The 26,761-nt window shown below is 37.9% G+C and overlaps 1 protein-coding gene across 7 annotated transcripts in view; it reads right to left on the bottom strand.

The window, feature by feature from the left end:
* Positions 1-21,405, bottom strand: part of RBM45 (RNA binding motif protein 45) — a 28,675-nt gene extending 7,270 nt beyond the window's left edge. For 2 of the 7 annotated variants that reach the window (XM_064373325.1, XM_064373324.1), the window contains exons 1-9: positions 20,998-21,389; positions 16,339-16,461; positions 14,550-14,676; positions 12,346-12,468; positions 11,378-11,563; positions 9,268-9,397; positions 9,006-9,090; positions 8,628-8,791; positions 6,229-6,429 (exon numbers count right to left, since the gene is read on the bottom strand). In XM_064373325.1, coding sequence (XP_064229395.1) covers positions 6,237-6,429; positions 8,628-8,791; positions 9,006-9,090; positions 9,268-9,397; positions 11,378-11,563; positions 12,346-12,468; positions 14,550-14,676; positions 16,339-16,461; positions 20,998-21,297 — 1,431 coding nt within the window. In that variant the 5' untranslated portion in view covers positions 21,298-21,389 and the 3' untranslated portion in view covers positions 6,229-6,236. Of the gene's footprint in view, positions 1-3,059; positions 6,430-8,627; positions 8,792-9,005; positions 9,091-9,267; positions 9,398-11,377; positions 11,564-12,345; positions 12,469-14,549; positions 14,677-16,338; positions 16,462-20,997 lie in introns of those variants that run through there. The other 5 variants (XR_010341450.1, XR_010341449.1, XM_064373326.1 and 2 more) reach the window with 5 other exon arrangements.
* Positions 21,406-26,761: the final 5,356 nt, after the last annotated feature.

A 26,761-nucleotide genomic window follows, 5' to 3' on the forward strand; every position in this document is an offset into this window, starting at 1 on the left:
GTAGGAGGTAGAGAGCTCCTTCCTATAACTGTTACTTTTACACTGTTTAGATTAACCACCTGGCAGAAACATTTTTGAGGTAATTCAAGCATTACTTACATGGCAGAGCCCAATGACTTGTAAGGAACAATTTAATCCCAATCTGTGAAAACTGAACCATAGGTACCGTAAATGAGTTTGGGTATAATTATACCTATTTTTTTGGCAATTAATCTACAACTCCCCTCACTTAGGTTTTTCATCGCTTTAAAAAAAAAAAAATCAAAAACAAAGAAACGGAAGACTGTGGCTATTCACAGGTACAATAACAGCACACTACAGCCTTGAACTCCTGGGCTCAGGCACTCCTATGGCCTCAGCCTCCTGAGTAGCTGGGACTACAGGCACTTGCCACTGTACCCAGCTTTGCTTTGTTTTTAAAATACATCCTCTGGCTCACAGAAAGATAGCTGGTCCAATTCTTGTCAGCAGTTTTGCCTGTGAAGATAAGATGACATTTTCTTATCTAAATTTGCTAAAATCACTGACTTTTTTTGAGACAAGACTGTCACCCAGGCTGAAATGCAATGGCGCGATCTCAGCTCACTGCAACCTCCGCTTCCCGACTTCAAGCAATTCTCCTGCCTCCCAAGTAGCTGGGATTACAGGGATGTGCCACCACGCCCTGCTAATTTTTGTATTTTTAGCAGAGAAGGGTTTCGCTATGTTGGCCAGGTTTGTCTAGAACTCCTGACCTCGTGATCCACCCGCCTCGGCTTCCCAAAGTGCTGGGATTACACATGTGAGCCACTGTACCCAGCCGATCACTGACTTTTAAAAGAAAGGATTTTAGTTTTCCAATGGAGATGTCCAAGTATAAGATACTCTATTAAGACTGCTGAATTTATTTTTATTTATTTATTTTTTTGAGACAAGAGTCTCGCTGTCGCCCAGGCTTGAGTGCAGTGGTGCAATCCGGGCTTACTGCAGCCTCCACCTCCCGGGTTCAAGTAATTCTCCTGCCTCAGCCTCCTAAGTAGCTGGGATTATAGGCACAAACCCCGACACCCAGCTAATTTCTGTATTTTTAGTAGAGATGGGGTTTCACCATGGTGGCCAGGATGGTCTCGATCTCTTGACCTCATGATCCACCTGCCTCACGCCAAGATTGCTGAATTTAATCTTTCATCATTATTAGTTTGAGTCAGGAGGTGAGAGGTATAATGAGGAGATAATTATGTTTGAACAAATGTTTAGCATTTATAATACCTTTTTATAAAAAGTGCCAAGTGCTTGATTTAGATACATCTTTTTTTTTTTTTTTTTTTTGAGACGGAGTTTCGCTCTTGTTACCCAGGCTGGAGTGCAATGGCGCGATCTTGGCTCACCGCAACCTCCGCCTCCTGGGTTCAGGCAATTTTCCTGCCTCAGCCTCCTGAGTAGCTGGGATTACAGGCACACGCCACCATGCCCAGCTAATTTTTTGTATTTTTAGTAGAGACGGGGTTTCACCATGTTGACCAGGATGGTCTTGATCTCTTGACCTCGTGATCCACCTGCCTCAGCCTCCCAAAGTGCTGGGATTACAGGCGTGAGCCACCGAGATACGTCTTTTTGATACATATAATTCAACCACAGAGCTAATAACGTTTTTTGGTTAAAGTTTTAAAATACAAGCAGAATAGATTCCTAATTTTTAATCTTTAGTTTTTATTTTTAGGACAGGGTCTCACTTTGTCGTCCAGGCTGGAGCAGTACTCTTGTGGCTCACTGTAGTCTCAGTCTTCTAGGCTCAAGCAATCCTGCTACCTCAGCCTTCTGAGTAGCTGAGACTACAGTCACATGCCACCATGCCTGGCTAATTTTGTATTTTTTTTAGAGAGTGGGTCCCCTGTGCTGCCTAGGCTGATCTCTTCTTGAACTCTAGGGCTCAAGCAATCCTCCTGCCTCGGCCTCCTAAAGTGACAGGATTATAGGTGTGGTGAGCCACCACCCCTGGACCTAATTTTTAATCTTTAATTTCAAAATGACTATACCTCCTATTGTAGTCTGTTTTGAAAATTCCTTACATGTCACATTTTTGGAGTGGCCATTATTTCTATAAAGATAAAAATGTCCGGGCGGGGCGCGGTGGCTCACACCTATAATCCCAGCACTTTATAGGTGTGGTGAGCCACCACCCCTGGACCTAATTTTTAATCTTTAATTTCAAAATGACTATGCCTCCTATTGTAGTCTGTTTTGAAAATTCCTTACATGTCACATTTTTGGAGTGGCCATTATTTCTATAAAGATAAAAATGTCCGGGCGGGGCGCGGTGGCTCACACCTATAATCCCAGCACTTTGGGAGGCCGAGGCGGGTGGATCATGAGGTCAAGAGATCGAGACCATCCTGGTCAAAATGGTGAAACTTCGTCTCTTCTAAAAATACAAAAAATTAGCTGGGCGTGGTGGTGCGTGCCTGTAATCCCAGCTACTCAGGAGGCTGAGGCAGGAGAATTGCCTGAACCCAGGAGGTGGAGGTTGCGGTGAGCCGAGATCACGTCATTGCACTCCAGCCTGGGTAACAAGAGCAAAACTCCGTCTCAAAAAAAAAAAAAAAAAAAAGTCCATCCCCCAAAGCCACTGAGATTTATTTAAATTTATTATAAACAAGTTTTAATTTTTTTTAATACTGTTGCTTAATAATCTTAAAAGAGCTTTACAAAATTACCAACACATTTTGGTATAACTAAAAAAAAAATACAGCATAAAATATTTCTAATGATTTGTCTTTTGTTCCTAGATTAAGTGTAAACAGTTAACCTGGATGTATAGATTGAGTAGCAGTTACCATATTTTGTTGACTCTAAGAAGCAATTGATTGAAAAAAGCACCTTTTCATGTTTTATTAAGGAAGAAAAAAAGGTTATCAATTACACTAAGCCATACAATTCATATTGAGATGCTTCCACTTCCAGAGGTGTTAAAATGTGAAAGATGTGCATCTCAAAATAAATGAAATATGTCATTTAGTCAAGTTCTAAAGACTGCCTGTTAAATTTTTTTATTTCTTGTCTTTCACATAAATAAGTCATGATTTAGTTAAGCAAAGAAAACTTTATTTCTGCTACACGTAACAACATATGCTCTAAGGAACAACTACTATATCCACTTTAGCATTAATGTATGGATTCAAAAATACATGTCAGCAATCCCTGCTTCCCAGACAAAACAATGCTGTACACAGACTATCAGGTATATGAAAAAAAAAGCTGTCAACTGTCCACAGGGAATGCGTCCAGTCACATTTTCAGTCAGTCAGCTGAGGATTATGTCATTATTTAGTCTTTGTTCTGTAGAAAGAACACAACACAAGTATGAAAATCATCACCTGAAAGCAAACAGCATTGTAGTATTCCTAAAATTTTAGGAATTGTTCCTTTATTTCAATATACCCAATGTTATCTGCTTAATCAGAGCCACCCCGAAATAAAACCAAACTTACTCAGAAGGGTGATGCAGGTACTGAATTTCTAGAGGGAAAATGTCGTGAATTAATAAAAAATCCGATGCTCTGAAATACAAAATTTCTATTTTCCTCAAATAGACAATTACATTGTGGTTATCAGACCCATCTCGAAATAGAACTCAACTACTTTCAAAGTTATATCCTTAGATCAGTTGCTTCTATTTCCTAGGCGTGACTCACTTACTACCAGGCCCATACCTCAGAGACAAAATAAGCTAGCCTTCATGAGTTGTGTTTGTAGCCTCTTAAAAGTTAATGAAACAAATAAAGAAGTGCACCTACCCAAAAAAACTTGTCACAACCATATAAAATTTGGGAAAGTCTTCCACAGTATTTTATCGAACCTTAAAATAAGATAATATATTTATTTAATACACCAACAAAGAAGAAGAATCTCATAATGGAGTCCATTGTAAATAGAAGATCCGCAGCAAAAAATTTTTAAAAAGCCATGCTGCAATTAGAAGAAATTCAAAACCATGTAGCTAATCGTATCCTATCCAAATAACCATTTCAGTTAACCTGACCCTACTTTATCTCTGCCCTGAATATGTGTAACAGTTCAAAAAAGGGAAAAATGACAGATTAAAATTTTTATGAACAGCCATGCTGAATATGCAGTTCCTCTAATGTAGGAAATTGGATGAGTTTAAGGGAAAAATGTGGTATTATAAAGTTTAGTTCTCACAGTGCCAGCTGGCCATGAGGTAGTTTTATATCATTATACTTTTAGTTTCTGACCATTTGGATGTCATTATTTTAGATAAAAGGATGTCTCAAAGGTTTCACTGAAGCTACAAATGTAAGAGTTTTAGCTTAGACTTGAAAAGCCTTTTTTCATTTTACAAGGAATTTTGTTGACTCGTCTCTCAATAGCCCTATGAGAAAACTGGGCCTCAAAAAGGCAAAGAGGGTCAGGCGCAGTGGTTCATGCATGTAATCCGAGCACTTTGGGAGGCCGAGAATGGCAGATGGATTGAGCTCAGGAGTTCAAGACCAGCCTGGGCAACATGGCAAAACCCTGACTCTACCAAAAACAAAAAATAATAATAATTAGCTGGGCATGGTGGCACATGCCTGTAGTCCCAGCTACTTGGGATTCTGAGGTGGGAGGACTGCTTAAGCCCAGGAGGTGGAAGTAGCAGTAAGCCCAGATCAGGCCATTGCACTCCAGCCTGGGTGACAAAGAGAGATTATGCGCTTTTTTAAAAAAAAGGCATAGACACCAGCCCAGTCACAGTTAAATAGCTTTTTATTATAAGCCCAATATTCTCTTTAACATGTAAATAATCATTAGAAAAGGTTCAACCATAAGAGTAATTTATATACTATTCTATACTGAGAAGTCTATATTATTGTCCTTTTGAAGGACAAAGATTTATTGAGTAAAAACAAGAACTGTTTATTTCCTATTGTTGAAATATTCACAGACTGGAATAAACACATTTTTTTTGCATACTAGAGAACAGCCTGTCCAAATAGAATTCATTCTTAACATTTTATTCATAAACAGGAAAAAATGCTTGCTAATTCTTTTTCACTGGCAATTTAATATTTCCAGGGTTAAACTGCTAACAATGTATGGGACAATAAGAGTGGTTTTGTCACTTAATAAAACATTTAAAAACATTAAAAAATTAGAATTATATGTAATGTGCCCAATGGGCACTTTCTCTTGTCAAATGCCTTCTATGAAGGAGGGACTAATCATGTGACCTGTTCTAGGAAAGGAAGGGTCATCAGAAGTGAGGCCTGATAGGATTCATTTTCATATGTGCTAGCTCCCATAATTGGTCAGAAAGAATATCTAAAGTGAAAGAAATAAAGGTTTCAAGCCAATAACTTCAACTAAATTCAAAGTGCTTGCCATCTACTACATTTGACCCATAGTAGACTTGGAAAACTGGTTTGTGGGAACAGGAAAACAGCTTCCCTTGAAATTTAGAATTATTTTACAGAATAAAAAAAGCCCAAACTTTAAAGAATGTTTCCCCAAACCACACAGATATAAACTAACTGTCACAGTAAAAGAAATTATAGTTTGATTTTTGAAAACTAATAAATAAAATAGGAAATGAAATTCATATGGCTGTACATATCATAAGTTACAATAGATAAAGAGTTTTTGGTAAATTGTCAGGTTTTCTTAAAAAACACATATATGCACACAAGAATATTTTCTGAATGTATTGTTTTAATGTACAAACTCACAAATATAAGTCCAGAAAACACCAACAGTTAGGTTCAGAAGGTCCAAAAATGATATATTATTTATTGCCTTTTAGACATTTCATTAGAGAGAACTCAAAACATTATCTTTATAAAAGACTGTTATAAATTACCTCAATTCATAACTCAAGACAGAAATTCTTCAAGTGAAAGATCTTTAGAAGTATTTTAATTTTTTTTGAAGCAATCTATATTCTAGCACTGGACAATTAAAAAGTTTATGTAAGCACATAGTAAAAAAGTCAAATTCTTAAAATCTAAGATTTCACAAACAAAAAACAATGATTTATCTTGCTAAATTGAAATCTAATTTTATTTGATAGAAGGGCAAAAACATTCTTCCAGTAAATGTCAACAATTTTTAAAGTTTAAATAGTTGCAAAGCTCTTTTAACTGACAACTTCTAAACCACTAAAAAGAAAAGTTCATAATTAAAGTACTTATGCATATTCCTCTTGCTATACTATTTACTCAATATGTTTTAAAATTCAGATTAAAAAAGGCTTACCTCAAGAATCAGTAAGTTCTTTGCCGTTTGTTAGATTCTTCTCTTGGCGAATCTGCCAGCATAACTTTAAGTCTCACCCCGTTCAGAATCTTTCCATGTAGAGTGGCAATGGCATCATTCGCACTTATTCTATCGGCATATTTGGCATACCCCACATTTTTTCCTGATACAAGGTAAACTTCGATCAGGTTACCAAAGCGGCTGAAACAAGGTGAAAAAATAAGCCACCAAAATCGATAAATACAGCTGCTCAGGTCTAAAATTTGGAGTCCATGCTTGACTCCTTTTTCACCCTTCTCCCCAGATCCGACATCCAACTTTTGTCAATCTTAAACATCTCAAGTCAATTCTATTCATTCTCTTTCAGGTCTCTCTTCTCATTCAGACCATCATCTTTACCTGAATCTAATTCCTTTTTCACTAGTCTCCTTACCCCCCAGGCTTGTCCCTCTTCAATCCATTATTTACTCTGTCTTCGGAGTGATCTTTCTAAAACCTAAATATGATCATTTACTCCCTAAAAATCCCCTCAGCAGCTCCCCACTGCCTCCAGGGTGACAACAAATTCCTTAATATAGCTCAAGAGCCTTTCTGACATAGTCCTTGGACTCTTTAGTTTCATCTTCCCTAACACTCTCAAATTCCCTATCTAAAAGCTCTTCTTTTACATACTCTATGGCAGAAATAACCATGCATACCACCAGCTTTCATTATTTTTATCCTTCAGGTCTCCACATACACCTTCATTCTTTCAAGGCTTCTCAGAGTTTCTAAGGTAACTGCTCCAATGTATTTCACACATTCCTTATCACAGCACCAATCACAATGGGTTGTAATTTTCTAGTTACTTATCTGTTTCCTACATGAGATCAGCTCTAAGAGGACAAGAACTATAATGTCTTGTCCATTTAACATTTTGCTTACATAATGTCTCTTGTACTTAGCATACACAGTTCCTGCCTTGCACAAAGAGGAAATTCATGAAAAAAACTAAATACATCAGTTAAATAAAGGTCAAAAAGACTTGAATCATGTCCCTGATTTTTTTTCCTTTTAAGCCTCAATATACGACCACATTATGTCCCTGGTATTTTGTACAGCTCTTTAACAAGCTTCCTATCTATCTAATTCACTAATATTCTTGTAAGGCAAATGGGAAAAAGACTTAAAAGAAAAAGTGAAGAAAGAAGTTATGTTAAAAACACAAAAATAAGAAGCTTCCTCCTCCCCCCCTTTTTTTTTGAGACAGAGTTTCGCTCTTGTTGCCCAGGCTGGAGCAAAATGGTGTGATCTCAGCTCACCGCAACCTCTGCCACCCAGGTTCAAGCCATTCTCCTGCCTCAGCCTCCTGAGTAAGCTGGGATTACAGGCATGTACCACTACGCCTGGTTAATTTTGTATTTTCAGTAGAGATGGGATTTCACCATGTTGGTCAGGCTGGTCTCGAACTCCCAACCTCAGGTGTCTGCCCGCCTCAGCCTCCCAAAGTGTTGGGATTACAGGTGTGAGCCAGCCAGATCTTCCTTTTTTTTTTTTTTTTTTTAATAAAAAGCATTTATATATTTTTCCCTACAATCAAGTATCATTTACACAAAGCGACTGTATAACCCTTAAGGATACAACAGTGCACCAACAAAACAGAAGATGCTTAGTTAAAAACACACACACACACACACAAATAAAAAGGGTCTCACTCTGTCTCCCAGGCTGGAGTGCAGTAGCACAATTTTGGCTCACTGCAACCTCAACCTTCCGGGTAAAAGCAATCCTGCCACCTCATCCTGAGAAGTAGTTGAGACCACAGGCGTGTACCACCATGACTGTTTAATTCTTGTATTTTTTGTAGAGATGGGGTTTTGCCATTTTGCCCAGGCTGGTCTTGAACTCCTCAGCTCAAGTGATTCCCCCTACCTCGGCCTCCCAAAATGTTGGGATCACAGGCATGAGTCACTGGGTCTGGCGTATTTTACGTCTTCAAAACAAAATAGCAGGAAATTCTATATGGAGCCTTAGGATGTGTGATTGATAAATAAGAGAAGAAAATGATCAGAAATTGAAAAAGATGATATAAATAAGTAGTTTTTACTAGGGGAGGGACAGCGGGGGGTGGGGAGTTGGGGAGGGATAACATGGGGAGAAATGCCAGATATAGGCGATGGGGAGGAAGGCAGCAAACCACATTGCCATGTAGGTAACAATCTTGCATGTTCTTCACATGTACCCCAAAACCTAAAATGCAATAAAATATATATATATATATTTTTTAAAAAAGTAGTTTTTAAAACCACAGAACAAATCCTCTCTACCTGATAGGTACTGGATGAAGGAAGGGTCTAGATTATGAGAATGCTTAAATTATTAGCATAAATAAGTTATAATAAAAAGTGTAATTTTCTTACCAGAATATATCTTCTAATACGTCTAAAGGTAAAGGATGAGGATTAAACACAATAAAAAGTCTTTCTTTCACAGGAGTTTCAGGAGAGGCCTTTTTTTTGCATGATGGAAGTACAACATCTGTCTGAATTTGAGGCAACTGTGATCCAGAGCTTCCTCCAAATTGCTATTAACAGGTAGAAAACAAGAAAAAGAAAAAAATGCCCTTTAGAGATTTTTGGCCAAGAGCTAAAGACAGATATGTATCATGGCATCTATGTGGTCTTCCATTATAGTTCTGAAAATTTTCTTATATAGGTAATCGAAAAAGTATGATTTTTCTTCATATTTATTTTATATACTATTGATATACTACAAAGATTAAATTCTTACCTACTTACCATAAATTGTTGCTGACTTGGGTTATTCCACACCACTGATGCAAGCTGTGCAGCTACCATCTGTGTTGCCATTTTTCTAAGGAGACTGGAGACAATAACTGATAATTTACAGAAAACTAGAAATATTCAGTCTTTTAACAGTAACTTGTTTTGTGTGACTTTCTCACCTAAGAGGTCAACTGTTTTCTATTTTTATTCTTCAAGTCCTATCAATCATGTACACTCAAAGCTCAGCTTTAGACATTTCTGGAATGGTACTTACTCTGTTGCATTACTTCCATCATCAATGAAGGAAACACCTATTCGATTCCCAGGAGGGTACTGAAATCCATGTAATTTGTATTTTGCATAAATAGCTGATGCTACATTAAAATACTGAACCACTCCGTGACCTAAAATAGAAAATATATAGAAATGAAAAAGGAAAGCAGATTGAGTGCCTAAGGGCTATGTTACAATGTATCTCAAAAATGAAACCATTTAGAACTCTAACATCACACAACTAGCAAATACAGAATCAAATGTATCAGAAAACACAATTCTGATATACATGTGTGCAATAGGTGTATTCCTAGAAAAGGAAGAAATATTTAGGGAAAAAATGAACATGATATTTTAAGGAAAATGGATTATTAACATACATTCTGTCTAATAAATTTAATTTTAGGGTACTGGCTTTCTTATATGATACCAATATATTTATGAGTCTAAATTTTTATTCTTTGAAATCTACTTTGAAATATCAAGATTTTCCAACCATACTGTTTAGGAAACAAAATGAGAAGTGATAGTTGAAAGGAATATGTACTCATCCTGGCTATCTGCAGCAGTAGGGAGAGTAAAAGTGATTTGAATGAAAAACAAAAATAGAGAACAGATTATCTCAGATCACAATCACATATTTTACATTCCTTTGCAGAGATTTCCATCAAAGGGACAAATTTCAATTTAGGAAGGTGATGTTAAAGGGAGGGACAATGTTATAATGCATTCCTTAGAGAGCCCAGGAGCTTGTGACACAACCAAAAGGTTTTCATATTTATAATACAAACCACTGGGGAAACACTTATAATTTATATTCATCTGGAAACCCAAGCATCCAATATTTTAATAAAATATTTAATGAAATAAAACACAGAAATCAAACGACTATATAAAGTTAAAGTTAAATCAAATGAGATTCAAACTATATGATGACACCTCTATTAATAAAAAGATGTTCCAATGACACATACATATCAGACACATCCAAACAGAGAAACAAAACAGAAGGTATAGGAACAAATACATTTTGACATACAAGATAAAAGGGAGGTAACAAAACAAAACAAACACAACTTCATATGCATATAGCAAACGTGCCAGGTGTGTCTGTATGAAGGGTGGAGTTAACTTAGTTCTGCTGGTCCACAAGACCAAACTCACTTCCCTACTTCTACATCAACAGAATTGTCACTCTAAAAGGACTAAATTAAGTATCCTTACAAAACTGGAAGAGATGCCAACCAAGTATGATTTCTACCACCCTTCACTAACAAAGAAAAAAAAACCTTTAGATTTACTGAGTGCCCTATTACGTGCCAGAACCTGCATTAGGTTATTTTACATGTATTACCTCTAATTCTTACCTAACCCTGGCAAAGAAGGTATCAATGATCCCATTTTACATATGAGGAAAGAGAGGCTCAGAGAGTATAAGCAAATTCCCAAGGTCTCAAAGCTGCATGCCACTGCTGGGATTTGTACCTGATTCTGATGCAAAATGGAATGCCAAACTTTCCCATTATGCCACAATGCCTCCATTAACAAAGAGCCTTAATAAAATGAAAAGCTTAAAACACAAAGATGGATTGGCTAATGCTAGATAATGGGTTTAATCAATTAACTAATAAGTTCAAATGGCTGATATTAGAGTCTTGCTTCCACTGAAATTGGAAGAAGCAGAGAGAGAAGTAGGGCATTCAGATACTTGGAATGAAGAGAATGAAGGGTACAAGTTTAAGAGAAAGAGATCTAGGGATGAATGAGGAGGAAACACTGTGAGTTTCATAACTTTGCCTAGCATTAACCAAGAGTACATCGAGTCAGAGGCTCTATCCTGAGGTATTTTTTGGTTGTGCAACTGGAAATACAGAATGTTGTATTTTGTTGGAGTTAAAATATATTTTACAGTGAACTATTTTGTAAAAAGGAGATATGTTCCAGGGCTTTGTTTTTTAAGTTATCACCATAATTTGAAGTCTAAAGTAGGGAAAAAGGAAAGATAAAATTCCTGTCACATGAGCAGTATCTGACGTAAAAGTCCTACTAGAGAAAAGCCATTTTAACAAAACTCTGTGTATATATATATTTTAATATGAACATTATCTTACCATAATTTGAATAAGGATCTCGTTGAACTTCACAATATTCCAATCCTGGTACTATATCAAAAATGCTGAAAAGCTGTTCTTCAGTGAAAGGAACTCTTGATACAACTGATAAGCGTTTGGAGATTGCTTCCTGGCCTCGGCTGTCATTCTTGTCAAAACTTGAAAATTCAGATTGTTGTTCTCCAACAATATAAAAAAAAGTAAATCTTTAGATTTCTACACAGCCAACAATTCACTTAACATTTTAAATACTAGAAAACAAAGAGTCCATTGTACTGAATAAAGGCACTGTATTTTGTAGTATGCTTCTGGTCATCGGCACTACCGATGGGACTAATGACAAGAAAACAGACAACTCTTCCCCCTTGGCCTATCTTTAATGAAGAAATATAAGCAGAAATGCATAGTCTAATTTCACAGAAATAAGTTTAGTATGCAAAACTGAAAAAGACAGCAAGAATTTTACCTGAAAGTTTATGTCAAATAACATTCATAGGCCTCACTTTCATCACCCATTTTCCCTTTTTCTATTATAGCTTCTACTTTTGCCATTCCTCTCCTTTCTGTAGCCTTAATTTTAAAGCAGCAGTAGTTCTGGGACAAAATCTTAGGACTCATACTGAGAGGATATCTATGTATGTTTTTTTAAGTTTTTGGTCAGCTGCATAGAGGCAGAAGCTCACCCAAAAAAGTGACAGTGATATGTGGCAGTGGCAATGGTTTATAATATAAGGATGAGTAACTAAACAGAGAAAACTATAATTAGAAATCAGTTAAACAAAATAAATGCCAAATATTAAGAACCTTAGGAGTTATAAGCCACTTTTTAGAAATAAAAAGCTACATTTAAGATATTTAATCACTAGGTGAAATTTATAGATGACTAATAAATAACAGAGTATTTTTTAAAACCCAAATTAGATTGCATATACTACATTATACTATTAAAGTAAAGGTGGCCTACTTACCAAATGGAAACATATTTACTCTAGGTTCATGTCCCAAAGCCTCTTGCCTCATATTACTATAATAATCTTGTTCAGAGGATTCAGATGCTTTATTTTTAGGTTCAGCCAAGATTGCTCTAAAACCTAAAAAAAAATCCATGAATTTCAAGTTTCATAGCAAATTTAACATACCTGCAAATATACTTGATTGCTAGTGCCTGATTCAGCTTTATAAATATAATTGTACAAAGTAAAACCTATACAAAGGCCATCTCCACCAGACCTACTTCTTTGCTTTCTGGAAGATGGCAAAGAGTAAATGAAAAATAGCAAGTATCCCAAATTATGGATCAATGTAGACATGAAAGATCAACAATTCTATGCTATCCCTTCCAATCTCCCCCTATTACAGATAACATTATCATTCATTCACCTAAGTTCCTCAACATCAAAATCCTGCAGGGCTTCTTCATATTTAACCTGTCACTAAGATTCTTCCTTTAAAATGCACACACTTGGAATATGCTATCTTCCACTCTAACTTCCTTGCCTCTGTTTTTAATTTAGATTCTCTTCAATTAATTACAACAGTCCTTTAACTGTCTTTTTTTCTTCTGGATCAAGGGTTCTTAACTAGGGGTCTAAGGATGAGCTTCAAAAGGTGGGAAGTTTTCAGGAACCCTCTGAAACTTTAAACAAAATGTTTATTATGCATTTATGTGTACATGGAGGGTTCAGTTTTCTTCACATTATTCAGTGGCTTAAAAAAGGATAAAGCCAGCCAGTTTGAATTCTTCTCTGGAAATCTGTGTGGTTAGATAAACTGTTCTTACTTTAATCTTTCTAAACGATCTACAAAAGAATCCTAAAGTGGACTAACCTTGAACTTTTCCTAACCTCCCATATATGGTTCCAATGTACCTAGTTAACTGTGTCTCAAAAAGTCTCAACAGAAATACTGTGCTTTACTCAGACAGCTGCCTTCACAGCACTAAGCAAGACATGCTTACTCCTGGCTTTGTGCCTCTGCTAGCACTGCTGTCATCTTCTGTCCTGCCTACTCAACACCAGACATAAATCCTACCCCCTCCGCATGTGTTCCCATGCTCATCCAGCACATTTGTTTTTCACCATTGATAGACTCTACCATATACTTACACACATTTTTTTCATTTGGCAAATTCTTAATGAGTCTACTATAAATGGCAGTTACTTTTATAGAGAGCTTAATAAATCTTCATTGAGGGCCTAATATTGTACTAGATACTTGGAGTGACAGACAAAAAAGACATACTTCTTGCTTTCAAAGAGCCTTCAAAAAAAAGTTTTTTCATTATTCTTTATTTTTTTTTTGCCTATTAGATCTTGGCTACTCAATATAGTTATAAATTCCTTAAATGCTAGGGCTGCCATATACTTCATCTGTATCCCTCCACTTAGCATATTGATGAGTATACCACAGGTACTCAATTAGTGCTAGCTAAATGAGAAATTTAGAAGGATCTAAGAGAAAATTTTGGTATGTACCTTAGGGGTATCTAAGAATTCTACTGATTAACAGTAATTCTTTCCAGTACACATAAATTTTTATAATGTCCTAACATCCTGTAATTTAATTATTCCACATCTAATTTCTAAAGGTCAATATACCTAACTAGAAGTATAGCAACAAAGAATGTTCTCCATGACATCTTTAAAATTCTTATGCTTTATATATACAGCAACATCAGAAGATCAAATTCATGTCACACTAGCTTGAAATTAATCCTAGCTATATTAATTACTTATGTTAGCACATCTTATAAATCTTATTTTTAACCTATATGTTTATTAGTTATACTGTATACTCTTTGGGGTGTAGATCAAATATAAACAAATATAAAGAATATTTTAAAAACCCTGAAAAGATAAGTCAATTTTTAATACTTAAAATTCTAAAATACATGAAAAAAAACCCCCCAAAACCTCTGCAAATAATAAGCAAAGTATGCATTTCACTAACTTAAAGTAGTTGCTCTTATTTCTTTAAGACAGTGCCTCAGTGAATGTTTCATCATAGCCCCAAGGTATTTTTCATCCTTGGACTGCATGTATTTAAATACCTACTACTAAAATTACATTACCAGATATGGTTATTAGCAAAAACCAATAATAAATTCAGTTATTTAGAATAATCAGAATATTTTACAAAAGTTTTTAACAATGTTAAACAAACACATCCTTACTTCGATCACAGTTTTCTATTGCTTGGGCAGCTTGTGATGGTTTTAAGTATCGTACGTAGCCCAAACCTTTACTTTCTCCAGTGACTTTATTCTTAATAATGCTGCAATACTCGATATCTCCATACACCTAAGAGAGTTAAAAGACAGTATCTTAGGGGACTTAAAATTAATTGAACAGAGTATTTCTGAACCAAAAATTTGTTTATATGCGACCCTTGCATGCAAACAAAGAAGTAAGCAGTATAAAATCTGCAGATATTTTATACTGCTTATTTCAGAGATGAGGAAGCTGGGGTTTAGAGAAATCAAAGAGTGACAAAGCCACAGGAAAAAAAGTAAGAATCTGTACATGGTCTGGATAGCTCCAAAGTCTTGCCCAAAAGTGGTTAAGAGCCAGAGCTCTGGAATTAAACTTTCTAGATTGAAATCCTGGATCACCCACTTATTAATTAGGCAGTTTATTTATTCTCTCTGTGCGTACCTCTTTATCTATTAAAAGAAAGTAACAGTAGTATCTACCTCACAGGGTTGTTTAAGGGTTAACTGAAGTAAAATATGTGAAGTGCTTACATGGGGCTTAGAACATACTAAACACTCAAAGAACATTAGCTATAATTACTTGTCTGTCTTCTAACAGGAGCATAAATGATTGTGTATTCTTTAGAAGGACTGCTTTCAAAGGATATCTTTAAAATATACTGGTTCACTCAGAAAGTTACTATTCTGAGAAACATGTAGTAGTGTTTACTTTTAATGTAAAGAAATATGGAATATAAACCATTGATACTATTTATTTTATAAATTAAGTAATTAATTAGCAACTTAATTACTATACATTAAAGTGTCACATTTGTTAAGATAAAAATTTATAAATATTTAAGGTAAAAAACATTTTTCTTACCACTGGAGAAAGTATGAAATATACATTTTTGATATTTGTTATTTTTGAAGTATTTTTTTGAATTCTCAATTGGGGTAGGAGAGGAAGTTTGAAAATTACTTTTTACTACTTATTTTCTTTCTTGCTTGTTGCCACCCAATTCATAGAAGGATTAGTAGAAAAAAGATAAAAAACTACAACTCAAAATAATTTAAAAATTGCTTTTTAATAATTTTTGTGAAAGCTTATCATCGCATAAGTTAATGGCTAAAAAGACTTAAAATGATCTTTGAATTTCATTTATATAGGTCAGAGCTGTACTTAGTTTTCTTCTTTATATGTAACTCCTTCAAAGGCCCAATTTTAGGATGAAAATTCTTCAAAGAATAAGACTTTCTGTGAATGAGTAGTACCATATCAACACACCATAGGCCTGTTACAAATACTAGACAATACAGTTCAGACACTCGGGCCTGTCTGATTCGCCTCTACATGCCAGGCAATAGAGGGGAGTGATAAGAGAGTGCTTTGAAATTTTAAAGACCAAGAACAGGCTCCAGACTCCGAGAGTCTGGGTTTAAATCACAGCCCTACCACCTACTAGCTGTAACTTTACTTAAAAGTCTCTGAGCTTTGTACTTCATTTCTGTGAAATCTCTACTGTCACAATAAAGCAGGGGGAGACTACAATTACTACTTTTCAGATTTTATATAATCCTTAATTTTAAAAACTAATTTATGCTAGGTTTAATATTTAAAGAGTAGATTGAAAATTATGAAAACAGTTATGTAATTCCCCATGACTACTCTACTGACCTTATTCAAACAACACTTCAGATTTAGTACCCATACAACCTGTGTAGGACTGTGAGTTATCACATATGCTAACTGGTTAGAAAACATAAGTACCTTAAATTTTTCCCGCAGATCTTCTTCTGTGTAGGACTTTGGTATCATAACAAAGATTCTTGTAAGTTCTTCGTCTTCAACATCTCGGTGACTTCCAGATGATCGGGACTGAGCAATGAAAACCTAAGAAACAAACAAAACCCCAAAAATAATGTTAACTATTTTCCCACTTCTTAAATTTTTTCAAAAGCAATTTTTATTGCAATGAGTTTTATGTTTTTTTGTTTTGAGATGGGGTCTTGCTCTGCCACCTAGGCTGGAGTGTAGTGGTGTGATCATGGCTCACTGCAGTCTCAATGTTCTAGGCTCAAGTAATCCTCCCACCTCAGACTCCCAAGTAGCTAGGACCACAGGTACACACCACCATGCCTAGCTAATTTTTTATTATTTGTAGAGATGAGGTCTCGCTATGTTGCCCAGGATGGTCATGAACTGCTGGGCTCAAGCGATCCTCCCACTTTAACCTTCCAAAGTGCTGGGATTATAGGTGTAAGCCACTGCGCTGGGCCTGCAATGACTTTTTATATGAGATAATACCAATCTCTGCATTGTTTTTCCCAAACATATTTCTACTTTTGCATTTATTTTTAGCCAGAGCAATTTGAAGAAATGAAGTACAATTAATTAAAACACCATAAACAAGGGGCCTTTCGTTGTTTGTTTCTTTTTCCTTTAAAGGGGGCTTTATATCTTGGTCTCCGATCTACTGCTGGTAAAGGGGGCTCTGTATCATTCAAGCATGAGAAAATTGGAACCTATGAAATCCCAGAGTAGGTGGCAGCAACTAAGAAAACCACAGGGTTAGAGACATATCCCTATATAGTCTACTTCTAGTTATTACTTCAATAAATCTATACTTTGTCAAGCACTCTATGAGTACAGTATTCAGTAACAGAGAAATGGCCCACTAGAAAGTCTTGTGGCTGATACCAGTAATATATGGTAAATAGGGAAATACAAATAAGGAAACTTTAAGTATATGCAAAGACACTAGAGAAAAAAAAAGAACCTCAGGTAAGATGAGACTGGAAGTGCCATCAGAGTACAAATTTTTAAATTTCAGAGGACTGAGCTGTTTCAAATCTCTGATAAAGGAGAGTCTATATGTAGAACATATGTGAAATAACCTCCTCATGGTAGATTTCTCCCATTAATTTTTACTTTCATAGACTATGGGTGTTCATAAGCTCTAGATAAGAAGCATTCTTGAAAAACTAAAGCCAAGAATTTTTTCTTCTATTTTCTAGGTTTCCCCCTTTCCACCAGATAACATAGCTAGTCACAGAGTAACTTACTTGGACAATATTTTCTGGCTGAGGCCTTATAGGGTCCAGCCCTATAGGGTCCTGTGAGTCCCTCTCTACAGGTGTGGAGATGAGAAACTGTGAAATTAAAGACACAAGACACAGAGATAGAGAAAAGAGTTTGGGCCCAGCCATCCACTGCCAACCAAAGTGCAGAGTCTGGCAGTGGCCCCGAGTGCCTGAACACTCTGACTTTTATTGAGTACAAAGCAGGGGGCAGGGTAGGTAGGGTGAGGTAATGGTGGTCAGTGATAGGGTCAGGAACATCACATATCTTGGAAACAGGGACTCAGGATTTTCAAGAAGCTGAGGCGAGGAGAAAACCTAATGTGTCAGCGCTTTTTTCATATTTGTCAAGAATATCAGGGATGTTAACATTTATGTTACTATTACTAATTCTTATCTTAAAGAGAGGAACCAGGTGCAGAAGCGGAACATGAAAGTAGACATGGAACGTGACCACAGAAGCACAGCATCACATAGAGACAAATAAACCCTCGAATGACTGCGGGCCTCCCTGACAGCTGCCAGGGCTACCACAAGGGCTTGGAAGAGCGGAGTTTTCTCCTAACTCTCCCAAGGAAGGAGATATCTCGGCCATTTTGGACATCTCCTTCCCTAGCTGGCTAACCAGTGGGCACCTTCACAGCACTGGCGCTGCTGCATAGCCGAGGCGCCCTCCAGCAGCCCTTATGCGGGCATGAAGGAGGGCTTAGAGCATCTTGCCTTAGGGTCACCTCTTTCCTAATGCCACTTCAGTTCCAAACTTCATGACCTGAGACTTACTAATAAAATTAAAGATTATATGATTGTATATATGTATATATTTATGATTACATGTGAATAGCTATGTGATTATTATAGGAATAACTATGTAACGATCTCTAATTCTCTTCTAATTCAATATTTATATGAGAACAGACCAAGGTCTCAGACCCTTTCCTTGGCTCTTGTGGGGTTTCCCCCAACAAGGCCTGGTACAATTAATAGTCTTGTCTTATAGATCCTTTGAAACTTTGCAAAGCAAAGTACATGAGAAATATTGAAGCTGAATTAATTTAACTGGAAATGCTGAAAACAACACAACAGTGTTCCCGTGGAAGATGGCTCAAGCTGCAGCTACTGAATGAAACTAGGCTGTCAGGGTATGGTGGGTCACAACTGAAATGGGAGGATCACTTGAGTCCAGGAGCTTGAGACCTGCCTAGGCAACATAGTGAGACCCTGTCTCTACAAAAAATTAAAAAATTGCCCAGGCACCGTGGCTCACGCCTGTAATCCCAGCACTTTGGGAGGCTGAGGCGGGTGGATCACCTCAGGTCAGGAGTTCGATACCAGCCTGATGACCAACATGGTGAAACCCTGTCTATGAAAAATACAAAAATTAGCCAGGCATGGTGGTGGGCACCTGTAATCCCAGCTACTCCTGAGCCTGGAGAATTGCTTGAACCTGGGAGGCGGAAGCTGCAATAAGCCGAGATCACGCCACTGCACTCCAGCCTGGGCAACAAGAGCGAAACTCCATCCAAAACAAAAAAATAATTAGCTGGGCATGGTGGTGCACATCTGCAGTCCCAGCTACTCAGGAGGGTGGCTGAGGTAAGAGGACTGCTTGAGCCTGGAAGGTGGAGGCTGTAGTGAGCTGTGATCAAGCCACTGCACTCTAGCGAAACAACCTTCTGGCTAAAACTGAATAGTCAAAAATGTGAAAAACAAAATTATAAAGTTTAATTCTTTTTGGGAGCAAGAACTTTAATTTCTCTGTGGTGAAAAGAAAGGGTACATTTCAGTGTTGGGCCTTTAATTTCTCTTGTAGATATTCATCAGGGGAAGGTGGTCCATCTATTTCAAATATGGCACTTTTTATGAGTTGCCCACATGGGGTCTGTGGCCATGTTATACTAAAAATATAAAAACCCTCTCCACTAAAGTCATAATTGGACAGCAGTGAAACTCATCAGTCTAGTACAGGGGTCAGCAAACCACAGCTCCATTTTTGGTATAGCCCACGATGAAAGAACTGTTTTTACAGTTTTTAAGGACTATAAAAACAGAGAAGGATATGTGACAGAGACTGTACGTGGCCCACAAAGCCTAAAATGTTTACTGGCCAGCCCTTTACAGAAAAAGTTTGCCAACTCCTGATCCTGTATGCTATAGCCCTACAATTAATTATGTTGCTGTACTATTCTGACACACTTCGAAGAAGTGTGGAGAAGTGGGAGGGATTGTTTACTGTGTTGTTGGTATATTCCCAGGCTCCTCTTTTGTGGATGGAGTAAGACCTCCAGAGACTGAAATATCTCTGAGTCCTTTTTTTATATATAAGTCCATATTAATACCATTCTCAATTTAGAAAACTTTTTTTTTAATTGAGAAAATATTTTTGTGCAAAGTACCAGCAGAATAACATACACAGCAACTATTTACATGGGGCAGATGAAGGGTACAATTTAAGCAATTGGCAGATTCTCAGGATTGAGTCCTGATTTGAGGTCACAGAGAGTAAGCAGTGACATCTTGGCTACTACCGATCAATAACAAGAGCTTACTATGTGTGAGGCAGTGTGCTAAAAGCATAGATTAACTCAGATAACCCTCAAAATGACCCTTCCCGCCATGTGTCATTATCTCAATGATTTGGCACTTCTTAAGGCAGTTTACTTTGGTCTGCTTTCAAAGAAAAGTTGCAGTAACAGAAAGAGTCAAGAACCAAATACATGCTATTAACACTTTCAGAAACAGAGCTCATTTAAAATAATTTTCAAAATCACAAAGTGTGATGAATACGTAGTGGCCTCTTTAAACACCTGTACTTAAGTATTATATACATACATTCTTTCGTCTGGTACTGGGAAAATGTCCAACACCAGAGGCCCCTAGTTAAAGTACTTTTGTCAAGTTGTTATGCTTCATCTCTACTTGAGGAAAAGGAGAGTTTTTCTGTTTTTCATATATGGAAATTCTGGGCATCTGAGAGAGGAAGGTGAGAAAAGTCCTTAAAGTAGGCTAGGACGAGTTTGGCAGTGTCAAGAGCTGGTGGATGAGTAAGGGCAAGGGAGCGGGGAGGCCCAGCTACTGTTGCTCTGCCACCCGGTGGCCGCAGCTGCCGGGTCCGCTCTCGGGGGCAAACGTTCTCTCCGCATCCCGTCCCCTTCCCTCCCTGCAACCCGGCACAGCCTCTTGGGAGGGGAGCCTCTCCTCAAAGCCGCCCCCTCCCCACGCCAGGTGCTGCCTAGTCAGCTGCCGGGAACGGACGTTCCACCCCTCCCTCACCCCCGCAGAGCAGCAGGTGAAGGGAGGTCCGAAAGGCCCACTCCCTCCCCTGAGGGCACCCCGACCCCGGCACCCGCACCTTGATGGGCTTGGTGTCGTTGGGGCCGAGGCACTGGCCATGCATCTCCTCCATGGCCCTGCAGGCCTGTGAGCTGCGGGCGAACTTGACGAAGGCAATGCCCTTGGACTCTTTGGTGTGCTTGTCCCGCACCACCCAGATGTCCTGGATGTCGCCAAAAGGCGAGAAGCGCTCCCTCAGCACCGACTCGGGCGTGTACTTGCTGATCACAAGGAAGATGCGGCTGTTGGGCGGTTCGTCCAGGCTATCCACGCCCGGTCGGAAGCCCCCGCCGCTCGCAGAGCTGCCAGCTTCGTCCATGGTGCAACACCCGAACGCAGGGGCCTCGGTGCTCTTTGCTTCGGCGGTATCCGCCACCGCGGCTATATCACAGCGAGCTTTTACGGGTTCATAGCTCCGCTTCCGGGAAACAGAGGAGTCCGGCGCCCGGCGCCGTCCAGCCGCGCACATGAGGGCTCCCCCTGGCGACATGGAGGACTCTGACGCAGTCTAAGTCTCCAATCCAACTGAGCCCAGGCCCAAATATCAGTTGTGCAATCGTTCCCTGCAGGCAGAACTGTGCTGCCTAGTGCGCAGGTTTTCCCAACGCTGGCTTTACCCTACCCCTAAGGCCAAAGATTCTTCCCAGTGTTAAACAAAAAATTACTCATGACACTAGTTAGAGATGGTACAGTAAGGCCAACTTTATTCAAAGGGAGCCATGGTGATAGGGCCAGGGACAGCTGCAATGGGGTCTTGCAGTGGGAGAGAGAGATTGGACTGAATTTTGACTCTAATAAGGACAAGTTCATAACAAAGAAGCTGGGTGGGAGGTCAGTGGATGGAAAATTACTAAGATGAGACATCAGGGTTAAGGAGGATTCTGGCTAAACCAACTGGACAGGATACTTGCTGAAGGCATGCCAAGGTGATTAATATCGATGGTGGTCAGATACCAAGAATGAGAATTTTCACTACACTGATTCAGCAGGTTCTTGCACAACCTGGATGCTACAAGGACTGAAAGCCCAAGATCAAGCCTAGTCATGCAGAGGACTCAGGGGAGCCTAACTAAGTTTTGGTCAAAGTGGAGAGTCCTTTCTCACCATCTTGGTCATAAGCTCAATAGATGGTCACTATAGGACAGAGTTCAAACTATAGAGCCTTAAAGTTGAAAGGAAGCTTTGAGATCATTCAATTGCAGCCTCATTTGTTAGAAATGAGGAAGCTGAGTCCTATAGCATAGCCAAAGTAATAGAGATACAAGTACAGCCAAAACCAGCACTAACTCCATCTGTCGATTTACTCAACTTCTACAAGCACCCCTGAGGTGGAGGGCAGCGAGGGTGGACTGCTCAGCTGTAGAACTACAAGAAATCATAGAGTGCAAGCAAAGTGGGGAATGCCTTCTTGTTAACAGGTGAGGTCAGAGGAGAGGTCAGAAATCCAGCAGAAATCCAGAAACAAGGCCTGGATTTAGCAGTGGCATTGGAATGAAGGGAAAGGAATAAACCCCTAAGTGGACCAAGAGCAGAGTTCTTCAAATGAACAAGTCCTGGGTGCTAAGACCTAAGTTGCTATGAAGTTAACCAGATAAATACTTATTGTACTCCAACTATGTGCCAGGCTCTGTGCCAGGAGCTAGATATATAATGCGGAACAGGAAAGACATGTCCTGAGAGCTTGTTTTTCCCCACTGTGGAAATCTTACATGTAAATATATAATGCAAGCTAGTGTCAGATTATGGTTTTGCTTCTGAATTGTGTGAGCTTGCAGCTTTGGTTTCCTTAACTGTAAAATAGAAATATTACTTACCAAATGGGTAATAAATAATATTATTTTATGGTTGAATTAATTAAGCTTGATAGTCACCCAATAGCTACCCAGGAGTGTGGCTATCAAGTTTAATTAATTTGCCCATTCATTTAACAGTAAATATTTTTGACTATCTACTATGTGTTAGGCACTGTGGTATACTGAAGGGATGCAGTACCGAACAAAATAATCACTCTCCTTCCCCTGAAGAGTTAATCATTTAGCCTTGCATAGTTATGCTTATATGAGATAATATATATGGAGCTCAAAATAGTTTAGAGATCAAATGAGATAATATTTGTATAATGGCACAATTGAGATTAATTTTCTTGTTCCCTTTGACTATGATATCCACTCCTCAACCCTTGATATTGTACAGTTGTGTGGTGGTTACTGAGAGTCAGGGATTGTGAGTTGTCACCCTGGATTTAGCACTAACAGGATTTTTATAATTTATCCTTGTATTACATTCTATATCTGTAAAATGAGGGCTCTGTTTACCATGAGGCTGAGCAACTCTAAGAAGCATCTTTTCTTAACTTTCCATTTCCCTTTATCTTATACAACAATCAAGGTAAATGAAAATAATTTGATAGTGTAATAATTTTATTGATGAGAAGTACAAAGATTCTGAGCAATACTATTTGCACACCAGTGCCATCTAGTGGAAAATGTGTAATTTTCTTTCTTTTTTTTTTTTTTATAGTGGAGAAAGAATTGTTGAAAATTTAACCCTATGTAAGAGAAAAAAAAAAACCTGAGAAGTTGTCAGAAATTCTTTTTTTTTTTTTTTTTTTTTTTTTTTTTTAGAGAGAGAGAGAATAGGAAGGAGGAAAAAGGAAGAGAGAGAGAGAGAGAGAGAATGGGGAGGAGGGAGAAGGAAAAGAAAGAGGGAGAGAGAATGGGAGTATTGCTTTCTTGCCCAGGCTAGAATACAATTTAGTAATGGGTATTGAAAACCTCTTTTATACTGATAATTATACTTAATGATGTAGTCAGGAAGGAATAAGGGAAGAAGATAACAAACAAACAGCCAACCAATATTTAATTTAAACCTATGAAATGCTATGCGATTACTGAAGAGTGATTTACTTCCAATTATATAGTCGCCTTTGGAATAGGTGTGAGGTGGTAATGTATGTTTTGTGTATTTGAAGTGGAGAGTTCTATAAATGTTTATTAAGTTTACTTGTTCCGGATCTGAGTTCAAGTTCTGAATATCCTTGTTAATTTTCTATCTCGTTGATCTATAGAATCGTTAGCTCTTCTTGTTGCATTGATCCTTTTGCCATTATGTAATGTCATTCCTCGCCTCTTTTGATCTTTGTTGCTTTAAAGTCTACTTTATCAGAGGCGAGAATTGCATCTCCTGCTTTTTGTTTATTAGTTTATTTTTACTCTCTGTTTGATTGGTAAATCTTCCTCCTTCTCTCTGAGTCTTTGTGTATTGTTGCATGTAAGACGGGCCCGGATGCAGCATACCAATGGGTTTTGGCTTTTTATCCAATTAAAATATATATAAGTTTAATACCGGCGTTTGATGCTAGCTGGCTGTTTTGCCCATTAGTTGATGTAAATTTTTTATTGTGTTAAAGTTCTTTGCTTTTTGATATATTTTTGTAAAGGCTGATATTGGTTGTTCCTTTATATGTATAGTGCTTCTTTCAGAAGCTCTTGTAAAGCAGGCCTGGTGGTGGTGAACTCTCTAAGTACTTGTTTGTTCGCAAAAGATTTAATTTTTCCTTCACTCATAAAGCTTAGTTTGGCTGGATAGGAAATTCTGGGTTGAAAGTTCTTTTCTTTAACGATGTTAAATATTGGTCCCCACTCTTTTCTGGCTTGTAGGGTTTCTGCTGAGAGATCTGCTGTAAGTCTGATAGGTTTCCCTTTATGGGTAACCTGACCTTTCTCTCTGGCTGCCCTTAGTATTTTCTCCTTCATTTCAACCCTAATAAATCTGGCGATTATGTGCCTTGGGGTTGGTCTTCTTGAAGAATATCTTTGTGGTGTTCTCTGTATTACCTGGAATTGAATATTACCCTGCCTTGCCAGGTTGGGAAAATTTTCCTGAATGATATCCTGAAGAGTATTTTCCAACTTGGATTCATTCTCTTCATCACATTCAGGTACACCTATCAAACGTAAATTAGGTCTTTTCGCATAGTCCCATATTTCCTGGAGACTTTGCTCATTCCTTTTCATCCTTTTTTCTGCATTCTTGTCTTCTCGTTTCATTTCACTGAGCTGGTCCTCGACTTCTGATATCCTTCCTTCTGCTTGATCAATTCGACTGTTTAAACTTGTGCATGCTTCGCGAAGTTCTCGTGTTGTGTTTTTCAGCTCCATCTATTCACTTATATTCTTCTCTAAATTGTCCATTCTCGTTAACATTTCGTCAAACCTTTTTTCAAGGTTCTTAGTTTCTTTGCATTGGGTTAGAACAAGTTCTTTTAATTCACAGAAGTTTCTTATCACCCACGTTTTGAAACCTGCTTCTGTTATTGGAACACACGTGTAATCTATTAAGCCTTGTTCCGTTACTGATGAGGAATTGCAATCCCCTGTAGAGGGAGAGGCATTCTGATTTTGAGTATTCTCTACCTTTTTACGCTGGTTTCTTCCCTTCATTATATATTTGTCCGTCTGTCGTCTTTATAATTACCGACTTTCTAACTGGGTCTCTGACGTCCAACTTGTTGATTCCCTGCGCCGAAATCTGAGCAATCCACTGAGCCGGCCAAAACAGCGGTGTTAAGATTGATGGTGCTTTTCTGCCCGGGAATCTCCGGACTCTGCACCAAGAACTGGCGTGCTAAGGCACCAGCAAAACCGCCACGCCAGCCACAAGAGTTGTCCTGGCGACCCGTGGAGCTCCTCCACTGGGAATCTCCTGGTCCGTGAGCAACTAATATTCGTCTGAAAGTGTGGCGTCCTCTCGTTCTTTGCGCTTTCACTGGGAGGTACGTGCCCGAGCTGCTAATCATCAGCCATCTTGGATCTCTCTGCACTCTAGCCTCAGTGATGAGCAAAACCCTGTCTAATAATAGTGTCTAATAATGATAATGGTAATAATGATAATAATAATAAAAGATGTTCCTTGTAGCATTAATTCTAACACAAAAGAATTTAAAACTCCACATTCAATTTGTTAAATTATGAGATTTCTGTATGGCGGACTTCTATATAGCCATTAAAATTATAATACAAAAGAATATGCAGGTTTTAGCTTTCAACAGTCAAAATGTGTAATACTCTCATTCATGTAAATACACTTTTCAGTCTCTGAGAAATTCTAAAGCATAGCCGTATTTTCTTTTAAACCAAATTCTATACGTAGGGATAGGATAATGTTGAAGTGGTTCTCCAGTGTTATGGTTGTAACTGATTAATTTACCAAGATGCTTTATTAAACTAAATTTTAAAATTATAGCCACTTAGTGTACAGATACAGTCATTTTAAGAAGTAACTGGCATAATATTTAGGCATTTAATGGAAAATGTAAATAAATGTTATACATAATAGTTGAATGTTATTATTATAGAAAACCGAGTGTTGATTATCTAATTTGGGAAGTGACTCAATAATCCACTCTGTAATTTATGAACCTAAGATATCAAAGAGCATTCTTGACAGTTGTTTTCTGAAGCAGCTGTATTTGTGGATTTCAGTGGTTACTAGCCTGCTATCCCTACACTGTGTGTGAGGGAAAGAAAAATGATAATATAAAGTCTCTTTCGTGAGAATACGTATTATAAAATCTCTTTTGTGAGAATACATATTGTGTTTTATTTTCTCATCCTTTAAGATGAGATTTGTCATTCTTAGGGACTCTCCATTTAATTATGTTCTTTTTTAAGCCTAAAAATTGTTCTGTTTGTAGCTGTGGGAGCCACTGCAGTGTATCCTTTAGATCTGGTGAAGACCCAAATGCAAAACCAGCGTGGCACTGGCTCTGTTGTTGGGGAGCT

The sequence above is a fragment of the Aotus nancymaae genome, unplaced genomic scaffold (genome assembly GCF_030222135.1).
Source record: "Aotus nancymaae isolate 86718 unplaced genomic scaffold, 86718_ANA_hifiasm-v0.15.2.pri h1tg000008l, whole genome shotgun sequence".
NCBI classification, from domain to species: domain Eukaryota; kingdom Metazoa; phylum Chordata; class Mammalia; order Primates; family Aotidae; genus Aotus; species Aotus nancymaae.